The sequence below is a fragment of the Drosophila persimilis genome, unplaced genomic scaffold (genome assembly GCF_003286085.1).
Source record: "Drosophila persimilis strain 14011-0111.01,24,50 unplaced genomic scaffold, DperRS2 tig00000653-arrow-arrow-pilon, whole genome shotgun sequence".
Lineage (NCBI taxonomy): Eukaryota > Metazoa > Arthropoda > Insecta > Diptera > Drosophilidae > Drosophila > Drosophila persimilis.
Genome location: NW_020825330.1, coordinates 835,751 through 854,704, shown reverse-complemented (window position 1 = coordinate 854,704; position 18,954 = coordinate 835,751). Strand labels below are relative to the sequence as shown.

General features: G+C 50.5%; 1 protein-coding gene across 1 annotated transcript in view; it reads right to left on the bottom strand.

Moving 5' to 3' along the window:
* Nucleotides 1-6,665, bottom strand: part of LOC6597865 (carbonic anhydrase-related protein 10) — a 38,469-nt gene extending 31,804 nt beyond the window's left edge. Inside the window, exon 1 of the mRNA XM_026991211.1 lies at nucleotides 6,251-6,665. Within this exon, the coding sequence (XP_026847012.1) occupies nucleotides 6,251-6,308 (58 nt within the window). The 5' untranslated portion in view covers nucleotides 6,309-6,665. The remainder of the gene's footprint in view (nucleotides 1-6,250) is intronic.
* Between the last annotated feature and the right edge of the window lie 12,289 nt (nucleotides 6,666-18,954).

The window sequence follows — 18,954 nt, the reverse complement described above, 5'->3', positions numbered from 1 at the left end:
CCCCAGAGCCCATCCCAGAGCCCATCCCAGAGGGGCTCCCCCATTCATTCCCGCTGCCAAATGAGCCGTAAATAATGCACATGTGTGTGTTAGCCACTCTCTGGCGTGTCTGTGTGTGTGTGTGGAGGGAAAATTATTATGTCTGGCCGGGATCATTTATTAGCAAAGTTTTTTCTCGAATCGATGGGGCGCATAAGAATTATGCAGAGCGTCCCCCGCAGCAGCAAGCAGCATTATAGCCCATTGTTCCAGCCATTGGGAACAATTAAGCCAGCTTAGAGACGGATAGAGAGAGAGAGAGAGAGAGGGAGAGAGAGGGAGAGGGAGGGAGAGAGAGAGTGCCACTGCCACAGTGCCAAATGCCAATTGCAGCTGCCATTCAATAAAATTTAAACGTCAAAGCGGCATCGGGCCAATTATTTGTGACCGCACTGGACCCAAACAGAGACAAAAAACCAACGACCAGTGGGGGAGGGGCAGAGAGAGAGGGGTAAAAAAAGGATTCAGTGGAATGAAAAGAAGGCTGAAAGAAAGAATAGAAAGAAACAAAGAAAGAAAGAAGCGGCGGGCCTTTGTCTCTGCGTTTCCTTTGTTTCGGGCCAAATGCTCGACGAGAACGAGAAGATGATGAAGCAGCCATCAGCGGGAGGGGCAGTAGATGGGGATGGGGGTTGGGAAGAGAGGGAGCGGGGGAGCGGTGGAGCGGGAGGGAGGCAAGTCATTTGAAGATGGCGGGGCATTGTGCAAATTAAAACTGCACTTGATTATTTCTCCTGCTAATTTTCATTGTTCCAACCCCAAAAAAAAAAGGGAACGAAAGAAAGAAACTGAAGGAAGGAAAGGGTACGGCATAGGGAGACCGAGGGGAGGGGCACGAACAATTACAATCCCAATTACAGCCAAACAGGAGAGAAGGCAAGATCGAGACATTCCCATTGTATTCGCATTCGTATCGGTGCGAATGCACTCACACTCGTCCGCAAGCATTTGCCCCGAAGGGAGATCACTCGAAGCGTGCCTTGGAGCACCCCTCTGCGGCAGTTGCAAGGTGAGTGCGGCATCCGCTATGCCCAGCAATCATTAGCGAGCGGGGCGTGGCATCTTGGGCGTGGGGTGCGCCAAAAGGGCCGCGAATTGAACGCGAAAAACGGAAAACGGAAAACGGATTGCCAGACGCCACGAGATGGGCAGAAGATGCCGCTGATGGGCCAGGGGGTGGGACGACGATGACCGGGCCGGCCAAGCGACAATAACAACAAAAGCCGCAACAAAAAAAAACCTCGACGACTTTTGGCAACAATGAAACAATGAAACGGCCAAAACGGTGCTGCCGTGGTGCGGTGGCAGTCGGTGACGGAGGACGGACAGAGTGTGGCTTCAAGGGATGTGGCATGAAGCTGGAGCTGAAGTGAAGGAAGGAAGGAAGGAAGGAAGATCGAAGGAAGACAGCAGAAACAGATTGAAATCAGTTTGAAAACAAGCGAAGCGGAAAAATGCATGACCCTCTGAGTGTGGCATGGGGCATGGGGCATGGGGCAGGAAATGGAAATGGGACAACAGTTGGCCATGGTTAAGTGCTGGAAATTATGTTATGCTCCGCCTTCCCCTCCTCCGTGCCCCAGTCCTTTCGTCCATTGTTTTATGTCTCCATTCCCGAGGATTATTGGCCATGCATGAGAGAGCACACACACTCTATCTCTCTTACATTGAGTCTCTCCGTCTCTCTTCGTCTCCCTCTGTCTCTCTCTCTCTCTCTCTCTCTCTGTCTCCGATTAACTCAATGAATGAGCCATCTCTCCAATTGGAGCTGTATTTTGTGTGGCCTACGTGGCCTTGTTCTCTGCTTAACTTTCGCTTAATTTGCTGAAAAGTGGAGGGAATATGAAATCGAATCGCATCGTCTTCTCAGAGAACTGGAATCCGAGAACACGGCTCTGGAGCACACAGAGGGGGGCCTTCTGTGGGGAGGGGGGGCAGGCAATCATATTTCCATCTACTGCTTTGAATGCGAAACGATTTCCAAAAATGCAGCTCACAGAAACATAAAACAGAACAGAGAGCAGAAAATAGGAAACAGAAACAGCAAACTCTCTGCTTAAGAGACCAAAAACGACAAAAACGACAAAAACAAACAAACGGAAAAGCAGAAAAACAGAAAAACAACAATGAGAAAATAACTGAAGAAAAAGTATAATTTCCATTTCAAATTGAATTTTCATTTGCACGAAAACGCATAAACGAGCAGCCAGCAGCCAGCAGCATTAGGCATCGGCCTCCGCATCGGACTCCGCATCAGGCAGATGATGATGAGACTCTATCTGTGGATATCCCTGAGTGTCTATGTCCAAAGGATATCTCTGTGTGCTTGTATGTGCTTGGGCCACGGGCAAAAGCGAAAATCAATGTCCTAACGCGGGCAGTTTAATGTTTTCGGGATTACAGGCCTGCGGAGAGGCTTGGCTTCTACTTGGACACTGCGGGCGCGGTCGGGGGCGCGGTCGGGGGCGGGGGCGGAGCATTCATGCATGCTCCGACGTGCAGCAACTTAATTTGGCATTAACACACACACACACACTTGCAGATACAGATACAGCCACAGACAGGGGTCCAATGTTGTTCTTACGGTCACTGCAGCCCTCCTCCCCCCTCCCAAAAAGGCTGAAGATCCATCCGGAAGCTGCACACAAAAGCAACAACAGAGCAAGTGTCCTGCCACACACACACACCCCACACCCCACATCTCCCCCCTCACGAGAAGCAGCCATGTTTGTTAGCTACGTGCCACATTACGTAGCCGACGAGTGGGCCAGCGAAGGTGTGGCCAGGGGCTGGGGCAGGGGCTCGGGCAGCACAGGTAAACAACACTAAAAGAAGCAACTATTTTTGGGTATATTTATGTATAGTTTTCCGGCGGCAAAAGAACAACAAAAACCAACAGGAACAAAGAGCTGCAGCCGCCGGGCTCTGCAACGATATCGAAACACTCTACGAGGAGGCGAGGCCGCAGAAGGCGCTTGAAATCGAATATGTTTAGAGTGTGTATACAGATTCACAGGTACAAGGACCTGCCATAATCCTTAAATAGAGGGTTTCCCCGCACTGCGTTTCAGCTGGAAGATTTCTCCATTCAAAGCCCGAGTCCTGCCCGAGCGAAACGCATTGTAAGAGCATTCAGCGTGACGCTTCCCCCTGGTTCTTTTTCCCATTCTCCATTTTTACTTTGGAATTTTTTGTTTATTTCCGACACGAACCGACAGCGGCAGCGGCGGCAGCAGCAGCAGCTGCATTCAGGGGCAGGGGTCCATGCCGAAAATCATATTTTCTGAAATTGTTCTTTCAATTTCGCGCTTGCCATTTGATGGGGCGAATTTTTTCCCTCTCACGGAAGGGACAGAGCGGGGGCGAGCGTGCCATCGATGGGGGGAGGGATGTAAATGTTTCCCATGAAGAGGATTACTTAATGCATTTTCGGTGAGTGGAAATTCATTTATTAAGCCTTGAATGGAGCTTCCACCGACTGGGGCTCGGCCTCTCTGGCTCTCGGCTCGCTGGCTCGCCGGATCTCTGGCTTTCTGCCCGTGGTACCTACTCTTTTGATTTCCCACACGTGCCGCGAGGGGCAAGTTGCACAGCAAGTTGCACCTGGAACTGTCCCAGCGCTCACGGCTGATTTATCGTCCATGAAATTTATGTTTAGTTTAATCGAATGGGGCAAACAAAAATTGTGCAGAGCGAGGCGGCCTGCTTATCGCTGGCCAGGCCAGGCCAGGCCAGCCCAGGCAATAGCGCCTCCAGCCCCAGCCCCAGCCCCAGCTCCAGCTCCAGCTCCAGCTCCTGGTGCAGTTGCAGTTGCAGCCTCTTCTGCTGGGAGGCCTCCTCCACCTCCGGGTCTCCCTGCCCTCGTCTCTCCCGTCTTTTGGTGGAAAGTTTACTTAAGCGAAGGAGGCGCTGCAAAATTAAGCAGCAGCAGGAACCGGCAGAAGCCACTCAACTCGATGGGTGGGTCGGTGGGTCGGTGGATTGGTGGGTCGGGGGCCCTTCATCGCCCCTCATCGCCCCTCAGCGACCCTCGGCGTCCTGTTGCCTGTTTTATTTCTTGATGCCCCCGCTCTGGCGCCTCTGCCCCACCGTTTACTGCGGCAACTCCTAGACGCAACTATTGCAAAATTTCAACGTGAATTTATTGCATGAACATTTCTTTCTCTCTCTGTAGGTGTGTGTGTGTGTGTCCCACCCCCCTTTGCATTTTTTTCCTCTTCCTCTTCTTCATCTTCATCTTCATGATATTTTCGTTTTGCAACCATTTCTCGTGCCGTTTTTTCGACCTGTTCCTGAAGTTCTCTCCTAAAAATTCTTCCTGCGGCCGCTGGCTCTGCTATATATTTGCCCAAATACATATGTATATATGTACTCCACATATATGTGGTGTGTGTGTGTGTGCTCTGTCTGGGGCTGTCTTTAAAGCCGCGCAGACGTTGCATAGTCTGCGGCGCTGGGGCAAATGCCTCTGCCAAGTGGCGCCGGGAGTAAATGTTTAGAAGTTGCAACATTCATGAATGTGTGAGTGTGTGCTTGCGGCGAGGGAAAGTGCCTCCACACCCCCTCTTTAGCGCCTACAGATGGGGGCAAGTGGCTGTCGTGCATTTATTACCTTTTCAGCGGAGATGTAGTCTCGGATACAAAACACCGCGTGAAATACCTCATGGATTATACATCTTCTGGACTCTGTTCTTAGATTAATTATCACCTAAACATTGTTCGACTTACGCTATGCTTTTTTCCGTAATGACCCCATTTTGGGGGTCTTCAAAACTTTCCAAAACTCCTACAAAATGCACATAAATGTGGCATTTGATGCTGGCATTTTCAGCTTTGTTTCTTCTATTGTATTTCATTAAAATTTGATCAGATTTGAATTGGAATCTCTGGCAATTCAAAAACTTTTGTCTATTTGCATCTATCGATTTGCATTTGCATTGGCGTCGGCACAGATCCCGGGGCTAAGGGCTCGGGGCTCAGGCTCATTACCAATGCACTTTCCTGGCCTCTGCCTCTGCCTCAGCCTCTGCTGCTGCTGCTGCTGCTGCTGCGGCTGCTGCTGCGTGTCCTTCCGTCCTCCTCCTATTCCGGGGCAAAGTTGGACCTAAGTAGCCCCCGATTAATGTGCAAACTTTTTGGTCACTTGCATCCGTTTCTGGTAATTTGAGGCTTCTCTGGCGCTGCTGCTTCTTCCCTCCCAACTGCAATTTATTTATTTATTCTGTTGCTCATTATCTGCCAGAGGAGCGGAGCTGAGCGCGGCGCCGTCCAGGGTTGCCCAGAGGTTGCCCAGGGTCGCCAGGGTTGCCATTCCGTAATTAATGTTAAATTTATGGTGACAGATCTGTGGCATTGATAAGACAACCCCAGCAGACCAGCAGCCAGCAAACTGCTAACCCAGAAAGCAGCCCAGGGGGCAACTTATCGGACGGGAGGCGGGGGACGGGGGACGGGGGCGGGAGACATGCCACGATGTTGCACCGTCGCGACTCTGGGTTATTGCAGCTGATGTTGTTCCGCTTGTTGTTTGCTTAACTTGCTGTGGCTGTTGTTGCTGTTGTTGCTGGCGGCATTGGTGTTGCAAAGTTATGCAAGCTCTCGTGTCGGGCTGATGTGCAGGAAATTTGCATATCGCGTATCGCATATCGTTGACACGGCTGACACTGACCCCAAAGTGCAGGTGGGGCTGAGCACGGGGTGCAGGCTTAGCTGTTCCCCAAGGGCTGCCAAAGGGGGCGGTGCTAGGGGCTGCATGTGGGGGGAATTATTCAATTTTTGACTAGATCAAAGCCAGCGATGACAGCATGCCGACATGACTCACTGTTAGTGATGGCAAAATATAAGGATTTTCATCCCTCATTAAATCTATAAAAATCGATAAAGATCGATGACAAGTCGATTACCTTTAAAATGTTCAGTTTCTGGGTCTTAGTGGGGGCAGATATCTGTGACATTTTCATGTCTTGCTTACCATAAATATCGAATTCGATACAAAACCAGGCGATTAGTTTATTAGAACCACCTATCGATAGTTTTAATAGGAGTCGACTAAGAGCGATAACTTTTCGATAGAGCAATATCGGTCATATATCGGTGTAACCGATGGCTACCATCTACCAGCTACGACTTTCGTGCCGCGTGCCGCGTGCCGCGTGCCACTTGGATCTGGCTGCAACTTGCTGCCGCTTGCAGGCGGCAGCTTCGGACTCACCTTGCATTCGGGCCAGGAGCAGGAGGAGCGTGCAGCAGAGTACCTGAAGCAGCTCCATATTTCATCAGCTTTGAGTTATGCGACAACAACGACAGCACCGACGGGACTCCGGCAAAAGTTGCACAGTAACTTACTGCCCCTGTCAGTGGCACTGCTGCCACTGCAACTGCAACTGGAACTCGAACTCGAACTGGAACTGGAACTGGCTGCTGCTGCTGCCACAGCCGGTGACTGCTCGCCTGTTTAACGTGAGTTTTTCCACTGTGCCTGCGATGCCTGCGATGCCGGGGATGCCTGGGATGCCTTCGGCCGCTGCCGGGGAACAATGCGAGCGTTGAAACTTAAAAGGCAAACGCCATTCTGCGTAATTGCACTGCCAAGTACTGCAAAGAAAGCCAAACAGAGAGAGATACAGATGGAGAGAGAGAAAGCAGTAGAACACGAGTGAGAGGTGGATAAGGGAGAGGGAGTGGGAGAGGGAGAGGGAGTGGGAGAGGGAGTGGGAGTGGGAGACTTAAATTAATTAGAACAACAAAGCAAGTCAGGTGCTCGACTGGCAGGTGGACCTGACTGGCACCCTGTAAAGGACAGAACGGCACCAGCTCCATTCACCCTGGGAAAGAGAAAAGAGCCCCTGGGAACCGAATGTTTCATTGGAGTTCCCTCTGGGTGGTCCTTACCATGGGGATCGGAGTCCTCTAGGGTGCATTCGGATCTCCATATCGATCTATCATGCTCCGTGCCGGCTGCAGGGTATTTCCGTTCGCATTTGTTTTAGCAAGCAATACAGGAGCCAGAGCACCGGAGCCCCTTTGGGCCGCTTTGGGCCCCGTCGGGGGCATTACGTCAGAGATGGAATGCACTCGACGCTGCAAATGTTATTAACAAACACAATGCCATAAATACGGCGGGAACAAACACACACACACACACATAGAGACACTCAGGGTGGGAGGAACTGGGAGGAGGAGGAGGAGGAGGAGGAGGAGGAGGAGGAGGAGGAGGAGGAGGAGGAGGAGGAGGAGTGGTAGCCCCGGACAAGGACACGAGGCACAACAATGGCAGGCGATGGCCACGGCTGAGTGACCTTTTTGGTCGTCAAGTAATCGCATTCGCAACGGTAGATCCCCCCAACGCCCCACGCCCAACGCCCAACCACCACCCGCCACCCCTCGGGCAACTTCGCATTTTTATGGCAACAAACGTCAGCCATAAACATTTTTATAACGCTGCAAGGTGGGGGAGTGCTGCAGCACCAGCAGCAGCAGCAGAGTGGGGCAGGAACAGGGGCAGGGGCAGGGGCAGGGGCAGGGGCAGTGGAGCAGGGGCTGGGGCTGGGGCAGCAAAGAAAACGCATAAACCACAAGCAAAATGAATTGTGTTTTCACTTTTTGTAATTAGCCTGCTCTAAAGTGCCAGGAGGCACGGTCGGGCCAGTGCCTGGAGTGGCGGCTCCTGCAGGGGGTGCAGGGAGTGCAGGGAGTGCAGGGAGTGCAGGGAGTGCGGCTCTGAGTCCTTGTCCAAGGCTCCCCGGCTGTATATGGCTTTGTGCAAGTGTGTGTGTGTGTTTAGCAATCTAAATCATGATAAATACACTCAGAAGGTGGAACAGAACGCAACCGAATCGAATCGAATGGATGGCGTGGGGTGGGGTGGAGTGGGGTGGGGTGGTGTGGCATGCATCGCAGGAGCTCCAGAAACTTAATCAAGTCAATCTTTACGGCGCAGAGAACACGACTCCGATTCAAAGTGTTCAAAGTTCCACTTTAAGTTCTCCTTGGGGCATTCACTGGCACTCATCTGCGATCTCGTCTGAAAGATCAATGAAAGAACTCCAGTGAAATGTTGATTCCTCTGGGGCTTCACTGCTATGTATATTTTTAGACCCGCCTTTCGGGCTATGAACTTGAAAACCGTCTGGAAAACAGAAAGCAATCAACGGCTCCTGCGACAACAATAACCAGCCAGGACAAAGGGCCAGGCCCTGCCAGTCCCTGCCAGTCCCTGCCAGGCCAGGCAACAAGTCTTCATCGTCGTCATCGTCATCGTCATCGTCTTCGTCTTCGTCTTCGTCGTTTGGCAGTTTGGGCGCTGACTGTTTTCTCATGTTTTCTCGGGGGAGAAATTTCCTTTTGTCCGAAATTTTGGATATTTGTCGACTTTAAGTTATTTGTATTCAAAATATTCATTTCATGCGGCCGGCCGCCACGTCCCACGTTGCGACAATTTGTAAACTAGGCCTGAATAAAACATGAAACTGGAGAAACACTACATGTGTACAGGGGGGATGGGGGGACAGGGCCCTGGCCTCTGGCTCTGAAGTCCCATGTCCCATGTCCTGTGTCCTGTGTCCGGACAAAACTGCACGGTTACATAAACAGGATAATAAGGCACTTAACATGCACTCGTCGCTGTGTTGTCCAACACACTCACGACTCACGGGGCATGGGGCATGGGGCATGGGGCATGCGGCATGCGGCATGGGGAATGAGCCGGAATAAGTGGGAGTGCTGTGTGATTCGACGGGGGGATACCCTGCGATCCTGCCGCTGCATCCTGCATCACTCCGGGAGATTCCCGCTTTGGTTTTTGCTTGGATCAATCGGGATCCCGTATACCCTCGCTCTCGGCGAGTACGGGGTATGAAAACCTCTAGCCGCAGCAGCAGGAGCAGCAGCAGGAGCCAAATGGCAAATGCTGGCGAATGTTGAATGCCAGAAATGGAATGCCTCGGAATGGCTTCGTTGTAGGCGTAACAATAAGCAGCGACCAGCAGCAGAAGGGGGCAGGCCGAAGGCGGCAGGAGTCGGGAGTCGGGAGTCGGGAGTCGCCGCCACTTATGTCAGAGCAAATCAAGCGTTACACTCGCCAGTCAGCCCCAGCAGTAGCCACAGCCACACACACCCCACACGCACCCCCCACACAGCCCACCCACAGATATAAACACCCCCTGTCGCCCTTCAACGCTTTAGACATTTTGCCTTAATTTACGTTTTATGTCATGTCACGAGCGTAATTGAAAATTTCCCATTCCCCCCCCCCCCCCCATTCTGCGGGAGCGGAGGGGGGGAATCCAGTTAATGCCAGTTCGAATCTAATGAAGCCATCGATGGCATTTCTGGGTACTTGATATGGCCATAAAGATGTTAATCTTGGCAACTCTTCTCTAGGCTGCAGGCTGCACCTTTAAGCCCCATTTGAAACTATTCAGCTCTGATCGAAATACGGCTTTAAGTCTCCTGAAAACCTGCTCAATTATTTATGAATAAATGCTACAAAAACTAGGGCCTAATCTTTTCAATTTGAAATGCACTTGAATGCTGTGAAGGCAGCCACAGAGCCGGGACAGGGACAGGGACGGGGACAGGGCCAGGAGGCAGGCCGACATAAAACCCAGGCATAGACTTATTAAAATTTCAAATAAAATAAAATGAAATAAAACGAAACGAAATAGAAGAAAGGAAAAGAAAGTGTGTGGCGAATGTGTAAACTGTGTGACAAATGGCTGAAGCACGAGATAAGGCTGCACCCGAATTGAATAGTCTCCACACCATTGTTGTCCATGTTTTTGCTCAATGTTTAAAAGTGAATTGCCAGAGACAGCCCGGAGACAGCCAGTGGACATGGGGCAAGGGAGTCCAGGGGAGCTTTAAATGAATTTCACCTATCGTCAGGAGAGATCAAATGGAAATACTAGGTGCCAGATGCCGAGGAGCTTACAGGTCTTAGGTGAATCGCCTGAGTGGCGATTACAAAATCATCATTAAAGCTTGATGGATGCTGCTTGAGGGCGGGGGGAGTGGGGATATCTGGGGCACCCGTAAACTTCCTGGCGACGATCCTGGCCGACTGCCGCGGCGCACCGCGGATGATCTTCCACCACACAAATCATTCGCAGGCCATTGGATTCTTAATTTGCTTTAAATAAATTTTATTGGCATTGCCAGGCAGCTGTGCAGCTGTGCAGCTGTGCAGCTTCAGCTTCCCCCCTCTCCACTCTCCACTCTCCGCTCGCCACTCTCCTCCCTCCTCTCTCCAGAGCTAAATGACATTTATTGTCAGTCGAGAGAGCAAAGGAAGAGCAGGGGAGAGCCCTGGTTGCGGGGCAACGTTAACCGAAAATGTCTTTTCATATTTTTCATGCACAATTTCCAGCGAACCACCGACCGCCCAGCCTTCAGCCACACCCACACACACACACACACACACACACTCGTCGCGGCGTTTTGCATGATGTATTTTGTATGTGTATATGCTTTACTTTTGCGTATTTATTTATTGACCAGAACCAGAACCAGGTCCAGGCTGCAGATCCCAGATCCCACAGACAGAGCCCAGTGCCACGTCCAGGGCCAGAGCCAGAGTCAGAGCCAGAGCCAGAGCCATTCCAGAGTTTCATTTGCGGCCCAAAAGAATATTGCAATGGCTGACAAATTTATTTCGTTTGCCGCTGGCGGTTTTTCTTTTCGCCGTCCCCCTGTCCCCCTGTCCCTTTGTTCTTTTCATTTTTGCAATGTGTCGGGCCCTGCCATGCATATTAAAATGTTCAAAAAACAGAGAGAGAGAGAGAGAGAGAGAAAGGGAAAGAGAGAGACCAATCCCCCGCACCCCCGCAGATGCGTCGGCCATTTACTGTTGCATATTCATTATTGAAAAGTTTATCCCCCGCCCACCCCGTCACCCAGGGCCTACTCATCAAAAAAAGTGATAAGCAAATGTATTTAAATCTATATAGATCCGCAAGGTAGATATATAGGCATCCCGGAGGGATCAGGGGACCCCCAGTGGGCATTTCAGTGGATTTATTATCCCTTCTGTTCGGGCAATCATTCTTGCGAACTGAAATCCATCTGGTGGGGAATCAGCTATCCTGAGAGCGGACTGGATGATATCTTAGGAGGGGCTAGCGATTCCCTATCTATCCGGAATACTCTCCCCAGTATCTGCCTCCTTTGTTGGTACCAGCCCAGAGCTTCCTTCCTTCAAGTCCTAGGGCCGTCCAAGGGTACCACAAGGTCCCCCGCCACAGACTGCCCCACAGATGACGAACGCAATCATAATAAAAATCTGCTGCAATCTGGGCTCGTTAAGTGCCGCTCAGCCGCAATCAGTTGTAAAACTTAGTCGGGACATTAGACACACACCGCAACAGAACACATACGCATACGCATAAGCATACGCCTGCCACTCTGCCACTCTGCCACATGCTGTGTGTGTGGCTGTACGGCTGTTCGGCTGTACGGGCGTGTGGTGGCATGTCCAGGAGGAGTATTACGTTTCGTTACGACTTTCGGCGTAACAGTTGCGTGGAGCATTACAAGGGAATTCCATTCCGTTCCATTCCTCTCGCTACGTAAACATAAACGGCTGCTAATTGAAATATTAACACCTAAACGGAGCAGGACGATGGGCGATGGGCGATGGCGATGGGCGATGGCGATGGCGATGTCACCACACCATACGACACACAGCACACAGCACACGACACACGACACTGTGTGCGTGTGTAGAGTGTATCTGTGTCTGCCTCTGTGCGTGTGCGTGTGTGCAATTAAACAAAATGCGCATAACAATTGGCTAACCACGAAATGCGACCTCAAAAGCATAAACAACCGCAAATGTTGCGTCATGAACACGCAAATGGCGAAAAAGAGAGACATGGAGGCGAGGAGACGAGGAGACAAGGAGAGGGCGAAATGGTTAATCGAGGAACGGGAGTCTAGTCCAGGGGTGGGGCAAAACGAGGCAAAGGGGGAGGGCGAGAGTGCCCCTTTTTGCTGGCTCCAATATATTAGCCAATAATCCATAGATTACAGTGACTGGTGCACCAGTGGGGTAAGACCCAAAAACAATAAACAATAAACATACGTTGTGTTTTTTCTTTCCTTTGATTTCGCCTTCTCCCGATCTGTAGATCTGTCACGCTCTAGTCGAAGCCTCGCTGGCCTCAGGGCCTAGAGGGATTCTAGTTCTTAAGAAGCTCGGGACTGATCGGGGATCCCGCATTCAATCGATCTAAGCCAGTCTTCGTCTACAGACCACAATATAGAACACACACTTAAACATTTAATTTAGTTACTATACCAATCAATTCGATTGTTTCGATTATTTGTATTTGAAAGGAAGGTCCCCTTCGAATCTTTGGCTGCGGTGAAGGGGGGGCTTCCCGAAGAAGCTAAGGGAAAGGAGTTCATTTGAGAGCAATGCCACCAAAAGAAATCCATTGAGGACTACGTTGAGCTCTTTTTTAGGAAGTCCTACCGAAATGTTCTTTCTAGAAAAGATTCTACGCAAAAATGCATCAGGCAACCATTTCTGAGGAAAGTTACAACGGAAATCAGGATTATGGTTGGTCTTGTTAAAACATTTCCCACATTACATTTTCCACATTGAGGGAAATTCCAAGCTAGGAATAAAATATCCCGAATTGCATTCCCAGGCTCGAATTTAATAACTTGATTTGATATTAATCTTTGAAGATATTCCTTTAGAAAGGCACATTTTTTCAGCACTTTCCTAAATGCATTTGATGGAACTCAATTCCATTAAGGCGGAAATGAAATGGAACTGAAAGAGTCCTGGCCAGTCCTCCCCTTTCACCCGGTACTCAAAGCACAGTTTGAAGCGCAGCTGTCGTCGCTGGCTCCTGGAACACCTGGTCGACGAGCACGCACTTTCGGATGCATACTTTTAGGCGGCAGGTGTCGGTTCAACCATCCTGGAGGGGCACTTTAAACTGTCTAATCTGTACACAACTGAACGGATTGGAAATGAATGAAGTGAAGCTTGATTGGGTACGGCGACAATTGGCAAAAGAAGGAACCAAGAGCCAGTGCCAGTGCCAGTGCCAGCGCCAGTGCCAGCGCCTGCCTGAGCGCCTGAGAGCGCCTGACAGGCCGGAAGCTCTTCCACATGTGCTGTGGAGTTTTTTTTTATGAAAATTCTTTTTATTAATTTCGTTTTGTTGCCGTTCCGTCCTACTCGAAAAAAAGAAACGCACTCCGAGCAACAGCAACTGCAAAAAAATCTCAAATAAATTGCCAGAATGATTTTATTGTCGACAGGCGGCTGTTGGATGATGTTGATGGCGTCGCCGTTCAGGGAAATTGCTGGTAAATATTTGTGCCATTTTCTCCTTTCATTTTTCATGTTGCATCCGAAATATTATACATATATGAGTATCGAGTGCGAGGCAAGCGGCAAGCGGCAGGCGGCGAGTGGCAAGTGGCAAGTGGCAAGCGGCAAGTACGGGGAAGCGAGACTGTTGTTTATCCAAAAATTGGCCATTTGATTGATGAAAATTTGATGAAATATATTTGCCATACGAGTATACGAAATATTCGCGTTCGCGCTCGCGTTCGCATCGGGAGATGATTACAATTGCCTCGCCCGGACTAATCCGCATCAATTAAACAATAATTGCCGTCAATGGAATGGTGTCCAGTGCCTCTTAGCGGCGGGCTGTCGGACCTACAACATCTACAATTGCTATCATATGTAGGTATCGAGTGCCCGTACATGTATGTTTGATTGAAGCTATAATTTTATAATTTTATAATTATAGGCTTATCGCCATGGTGCTGGGGGTGGTGCGGGTGCTGTCGCTGGGGCTGTCGCGCAGGGCCCATTAAGTGACTACTGACTGGCGGCACCTCTGTTTACACACAGCACTTTCCGATTGGTGATTTCAGATAGAAACACTCCACCATTTGCCACTACAAAAGACAGCACAATTCGCTTCCTCGTTACCGAATTATTCGCACAGGTTTGAACGGGAATCTTCGGGTGGATGCGCACACCGATCGCTTCCAAATTCTAGCACTTTCGGGGGAAGTCCCAAGGGCTCCCCAGCTGTCCCCAGCACACAAAATTGTTGGAGTTTCGGCATCAAAGTTTTACTCCAATTTTCTGCCAATTTCCATTCACTTAGAATTCAAGTTAATATGAAATATTGATTGGAAATCACTTGGAGTTCCAGAGAGCTGTAAGGATTTGGATTGTTCGACTGTTGGATTGTTCGAAAGCCTTGCTTCTCCTCTCTTCCCCCTTTTCAGACCCTTCCCCTGCCCATGTTCCTGCTCCTGCTCCTGCTCCGCGCTGTTTGAATGCACTTCCGTTTCCGGCGCTCGAAGTTGGCATTTAAAATGCAATCGAGAAACGATTAGTCGTCAACAAACGGCTGGCTTTGTCTTTGGTTCGAATTCCCCCCACCGGAGCACTGGCGCTCTGGCGCACTGGAGTACTGTGAAGCCTTTGGGGGAGCGACGAGCTACTGGCGGAGTTGGCTAATGAAAATTGCCAGCCAACACCGATGTTCGATGTGCGATGTGTAATGTGTAAAATGTGTGTTCTGGCTCCGGCTCCGGCTCTGGCTCTGGCTCTGGCTCCGGCTCTGGCTTGTTTGATTATAATGAGCACAAATTACGTTGATTTGGGGCTTCGTTTTGCTTTGATTCGCTTGTGGAGCGTTTCCCGTCTGCGGTTGCAATTTTGTTTTTGACAAAAATTCCAATACCCCCCGACCGCCTGCCCGCCTGCCCGCCCGCCCGCTCATTAGGCATCCCGTTTCCCGTTTCCCGTGGAATTTCATTGGCTTTACCTTTTAATTTGATTAATTTGATGGCCTGTTCGTTTGGGGGGGCTTTTGTTTGTTCTCTTTTCGTGGATTCCTGGCGGGGATTAGGCGCGGCGACACGGAACAAAAACAACAAAAATAATCATGTGCTAAATCAATGTAACATATAATTCTTTATGGCCAACACTTGAGGCTGGGGGCACTGGAGTTCTGGGGCGCTGCACTTGCAACAAATTCGCGCTGAAACTCTGAGCAACACGCGACGGTTGTACGCGCTCTACGAGCTCCGGTCGAAAGGACCAAAGACTGCCAGGAGCAGGAAGGAGACCAGAAGGACTACCGCACGTGTTGACGCTTCAAACAAAACTGTTGCTGCCGCCGCGGCACAATAGCTACCGAGTCGTGCCCCACTCGGCGTCGCGAGTACTTCGGCGTTCGGCGTTCGGTGTTCGGCGTTTCAAGCTATCGGCCACCTCCGCGAGGTGCCGACTGCCACTCGGCTCGTGTACTCGTGTGCTCGTTCCTCGGAGTCCTTCGTGCTGCGGGCTGATGGCCTGCCGTTGGTTGTGCCACAATTTGGCGGCATTTGGAGCCCCGCTTCCTGTGTGTGCTTTGCCGTGCCGCCAGATTTGCCATCGGCGCCTGCGCCCATGCAACCGTTTCGGGCCCTCCGAAGGACCTCTTGGGCCGAACGAGCACTCGAGTCCATCCCGTCCTCGGCTGGCCGTCGGGTGGCATCGGTCGTCGGCAGTCGGCAGTCGGCAGTCGGTGTTCACCATGCGGTGGATTCCACATGCCGGTCTGTTTACGTTTTCTGTTTACATTCCAGTTTCCAGCATCGTGGAAACACGTGGATGCTTGCCCCTGCCACTGCTTCTGCCACTTGGGGACAAGAAAGCCTTTTTCTGGGAGCCATGATGCGTTCTATCCAGGCGGGAGAGCTCAGAAAACCAGCCACTACTCGATAGCAGTTGCCGATTACCTGGTACTATCGATTTGAAATCGGTTTGAGCGTACGCCACCTGATGCTTCGCTTAATTGGCTGCCTAGCTGCTTCATTGGTGCTGGCCGAATACTCGATGCAGTACAGTCGTGCTCCTCCCTTGCCTGAATATACAAAAGTATCTGGCAAGTGCAGACAGCAGACAGCAGCAGGCTCCTGCCCGGCCACCGACTCCGCCGTCGCCGCCGCACTCCGTGCATTCCATTCCACAGTTTTCCATCTGATTTGACATTTGTGCTAGGTAAACACAGGAATCTCTGCAACTTTTAATAAGACCAAGGAAATGGACTGGCCAAACAGGGTCCAGGCAGGGTCTCCTCTTAGAGAGAGAGCGCAGGAGCTGGGGCAGGGGCTGGGGCAGGAGCTGTGGCACAAAAAAGTGTTGAGAGCTGAGATTCTGGTCGTTCTGGTGGTTCTGGATGGAGGAACGGCGACGGTGACGGCGACGGTGGAGCAGTGGAGCAGTGGAGTCTGCCTGACCGAACCGAGATTGGTCTTGGCCTGAAACGTTTTCAAGTTCTTCTTGTTGGCTCTTTTGAGCAATTTAGTTTGCTGCCACTGCCACTGCCATTTGCCACAAATGAAATTCGCTTTTTGGGCCGCCGTCGTCGTCGTCGTCGTCGTCGTCGTGGCACACACGGCGTATGCGTCATGTGTTTGCACTGCACTTGTGGCAGGAGTGCTGCAGAAGTGCGCAGGATGGTGCAGGATGGTGCAGGATGGTGCAGCGGTGAGCGGTGCAAGTTTTGTGAAGAACATCACAGTTTTCCGAGTGACTGGTCTTGGCTGCTAGTGCCAGTCCTGGTCTCCAGGACTCTAACTAGCCACCGATGCGATGTTTGTTTGTTTGCTCGATTTTAATTAAATTTTTAGCATTTCCCCCTGTTTTGTGTTTGGCACGAAAATTTAAGCAAATTAATTGGTGCACAATAATAGAGAGAAATCAAGAGAAACGTTTGCGAGTCAGTAAGTAATTTTAATTAATTTCGCACGCTCTCTAGGTCTCCCGCTCTCTCTTCCACGCTCTCCCGCTCCCCCGCTCCCCCGCTCTCCCGGTCTCCCGGTCTCCAGTCATGCTAAAATTGCAATTGCAATCAATTCGAAATCAAGTCAAAAGCCCAATCAGGTTGTTCAATAGTGCGGCATAAAGGCAGAGAGCGGAGAACGGAAAGCGGAGAGCCTCTGTTTGGATGTGTGTCTGTGGGCGGCTAACTGCAGGTGTCAAGCCGAGGTGCACACATAGTGTGGAAAGTGTTGCAAGTGCCGACTAGTGGGTGCCCTGTCTGGAGCAATCGCAATTGCAGAATCGACTCCTTTCGTCAAAGCAATTGCCAATTATTACACTGCTGAAGCCATGTCCCAAAAGCAGACTGGACAATCGTACTTGTTGCAAGTGGAATTGAACAGTTCTTTTTCCATTATAAAGTGGCTCTTGATTATTCCTATACCTGGGGCGACTTTGCCAGTCGCACGGGACGTTCAATTCGGAGATCAGTTCAAACTCGAATTGCCCTGCTTTTCCATGGTCTTGCCGCATATGTTACTCTGAATGTGATCATGCATCCCGAGCCCCCTCCCGGGGCCCACTCCAAGCCACAGAGCACGTGGCAGCCATCCCAATCATGGGTCGGTCATACCTTCGATGATTCTCTCTCTTGAATCGAAGCACACGTGAAAGAGCCAGAGCCAGAGACAGGGACAGGGACAGGGACAGAGACAGAGACAGGAAACGGCCTTCAGCCCACATGTCCAAAAGTTCTTTATTACCTTCGTAGCTGGATTATTAAAATTTCATCGAATTACGTGCGAATAATACCAAATGGCCTTTGGCACTCTCTATATAGTACTTTGTCTTCTAAGGATGCTGTTCTGCTCTGCTCTGCTCTGCTCTGCTCTGTTCTTCTATTCAGTGGCTGGCTGCTGGAAGTCGGTGCACAATTAACTTTTTGCAGCCACTGTGTATCTGTTGCCCGCAAAACAATACGAAAAGAAAAACAAAAACGAAAACGAAAACGAGAATGAAATGAAATGAAAGAAAAAAAAGAGCGAGAAGATAAGTTATCAATTTTTTATTGCATTTGGACATTCGGATGGGCTCAAGGTTGCCACGCTGCCACGCTGCCATGCTGCCATGCTGCCACGCGGTTGCAAGGACAGCTCTTTGGAAAAGGAGCCTCACTATATAGTAGTAATAGTAATAGTATTTTTTTCTTGACATAGAACTAGGCAAGGCAACACTTCTGCAGCTTCGGCCATGATGATGATGAGTGTGCCGCTGCCGCTGCCGCTGCTGCTGCTGCTGCTGCTGCCCCACAATAAAGCAAAACTTTTTTGATTACTTTATGCTAACGGCAGCTGCGTCGCGTCCACATTTAGTTTTTGGCTTTGGCCACAAAGTAATTGCAGGGCCAACAATACCGACCAAAAAATATAGCGCCAAAAAACGGGAAAAGGGTGGGGGAGCGAGTGCCAGCGGTTGGGGAATATCCGCCACACCGCCACTGCCACCGACACCGACAGATATATGGACATGAATCAGGTGGCAGCGACTGTGGCAGTACCCTGTCAGAGCAGGGGCTCTGGGAGTCCCGTGCATAAAGAATGCATAAATAATATCTAGGAAAAGTCAGAGCTAGATGTTCCATGAGAAATTTTAAAACGGCTTCCGAAAAACTTTCGAGGAAGGGTATCCCTGTTCCGGAGATGCCCTCCTCTCGGTGAGAGGGCGAAGGGTATCCGTAGCCGTATCCGTATCCGTATCCTTGCGGAATGTGCTGCAAATGTAATTAAACGAAAGACGTTTCAAATGCGCGAGCCGCTTGACCATTCATAAAACTTTGACAATGCCGACCGACCGACCGACCGACCGACCCTGACACAACCACCTCCGCCCCTCAGCTGTGGACGGACCAACTCCCAAGCCGGCCTTACAGTGAATGACTCTTTTACTAGCGAGTGCCGTCGAGTGAAGAGACATTGAAGTTCAAACAAGGAGATGCAGAGGCCGAAGCAGAAGCAGCAGCATGCATTACTCATACGACATGAGGTCACTAGTCAGAAATTAAATTTTCGAAAGTCAAGCGAAGGAATTAATGAATATTGCAGGCCTGAGACTGAACAAAAAAC